Here is a 615-nt window from a genome sequence, read left to right as displayed (position 1 = left end):
GGGAGCAGGGGTATTTTGGGGCAGGGGGACAGCCCAGCCTGGGAGCTGGGGTGCTCTAGGGACCAGCTATGGGGCAGGGGGATGCAAGGGCTGTAGGGGTCTCCTGGTCCCCCCCAAACTCCCCAGTCCCGGGTCCTACCGGACGCGGCCCTTGGTGTTCCTGAGGACGGAGGCAGCGAAGCTCTGGGTCACCCCAACCAGGCTGGTGCCGTCCACCTCCACGATGAGGTCGTTCACCTGGATCCTGGGGACAAGGGGACTGTCACAGCAGGGCCACCTCTAGAGTGGGGACCCAGGGGGGTGTTTCGGGGCGGGCACCCCCCTTACCTGCCATCCCGGTGGGCCGCCCCACCCTCTGTCACCGTCTTGACGAAGATGCCCAGCTTCTCCAGGCCCATGTCGGCCCCCGCGCCCATGCCGATTATGCTGATCCCCAGCCCTTCGGAGTCTGCGGAGACACAGAGCCATGTCCTGGCCACCCAACGCTGGTGGCGTCACCTCCAACCTGTCCCCAAAGTGCCATGGGGGTGGTGTGGCACAGGACGGGGCGAGGACCCACCTTTCTCCAGCTCCACGGGGAAGAGGTCGAGGCGCTCCACCCTCTTCTTCACACCG

The 615-nt window shown here is 66.7% G+C and overlaps 1 protein-coding gene across 1 annotated transcript in view; it reads right to left on the bottom strand.

The window, feature by feature from the left end:
- Positions 1 to 605, bottom strand: part of LOC104546244 (neurabin-2-like) — a gene marked incomplete at both ends in the record, with an annotated part of 1,445 nt that extends 840 nt beyond the window's left edge. The window contains 3 exons of the mRNA XM_010191587.1: positions 140 to 244; positions 328 to 448; positions 560 to 605. Of these exons, the coding sequence (XP_010189889.1) occupies positions 140 to 244; positions 328 to 448; positions 560 to 605 (272 nt within the window). The remainder of the gene's footprint in view (positions 1 to 139; positions 245 to 327; positions 449 to 559) is intronic.
- Positions 606 to 615: the final 10 nt, after the last annotated feature.

This window comes from Mesitornis unicolor, unplaced genomic scaffold, assembly GCF_000695765.1.
Source record: "Mesitornis unicolor isolate BGI_N332 unplaced genomic scaffold, ASM69576v1 scaffold39329, whole genome shotgun sequence".
NCBI lineage: Eukaryota > Metazoa > Chordata > Aves > Mesitornithiformes > Mesitornithidae > Mesitornis > Mesitornis unicolor.
This window is presented reverse-complemented; position numbering and strand designations above follow the sequence as displayed.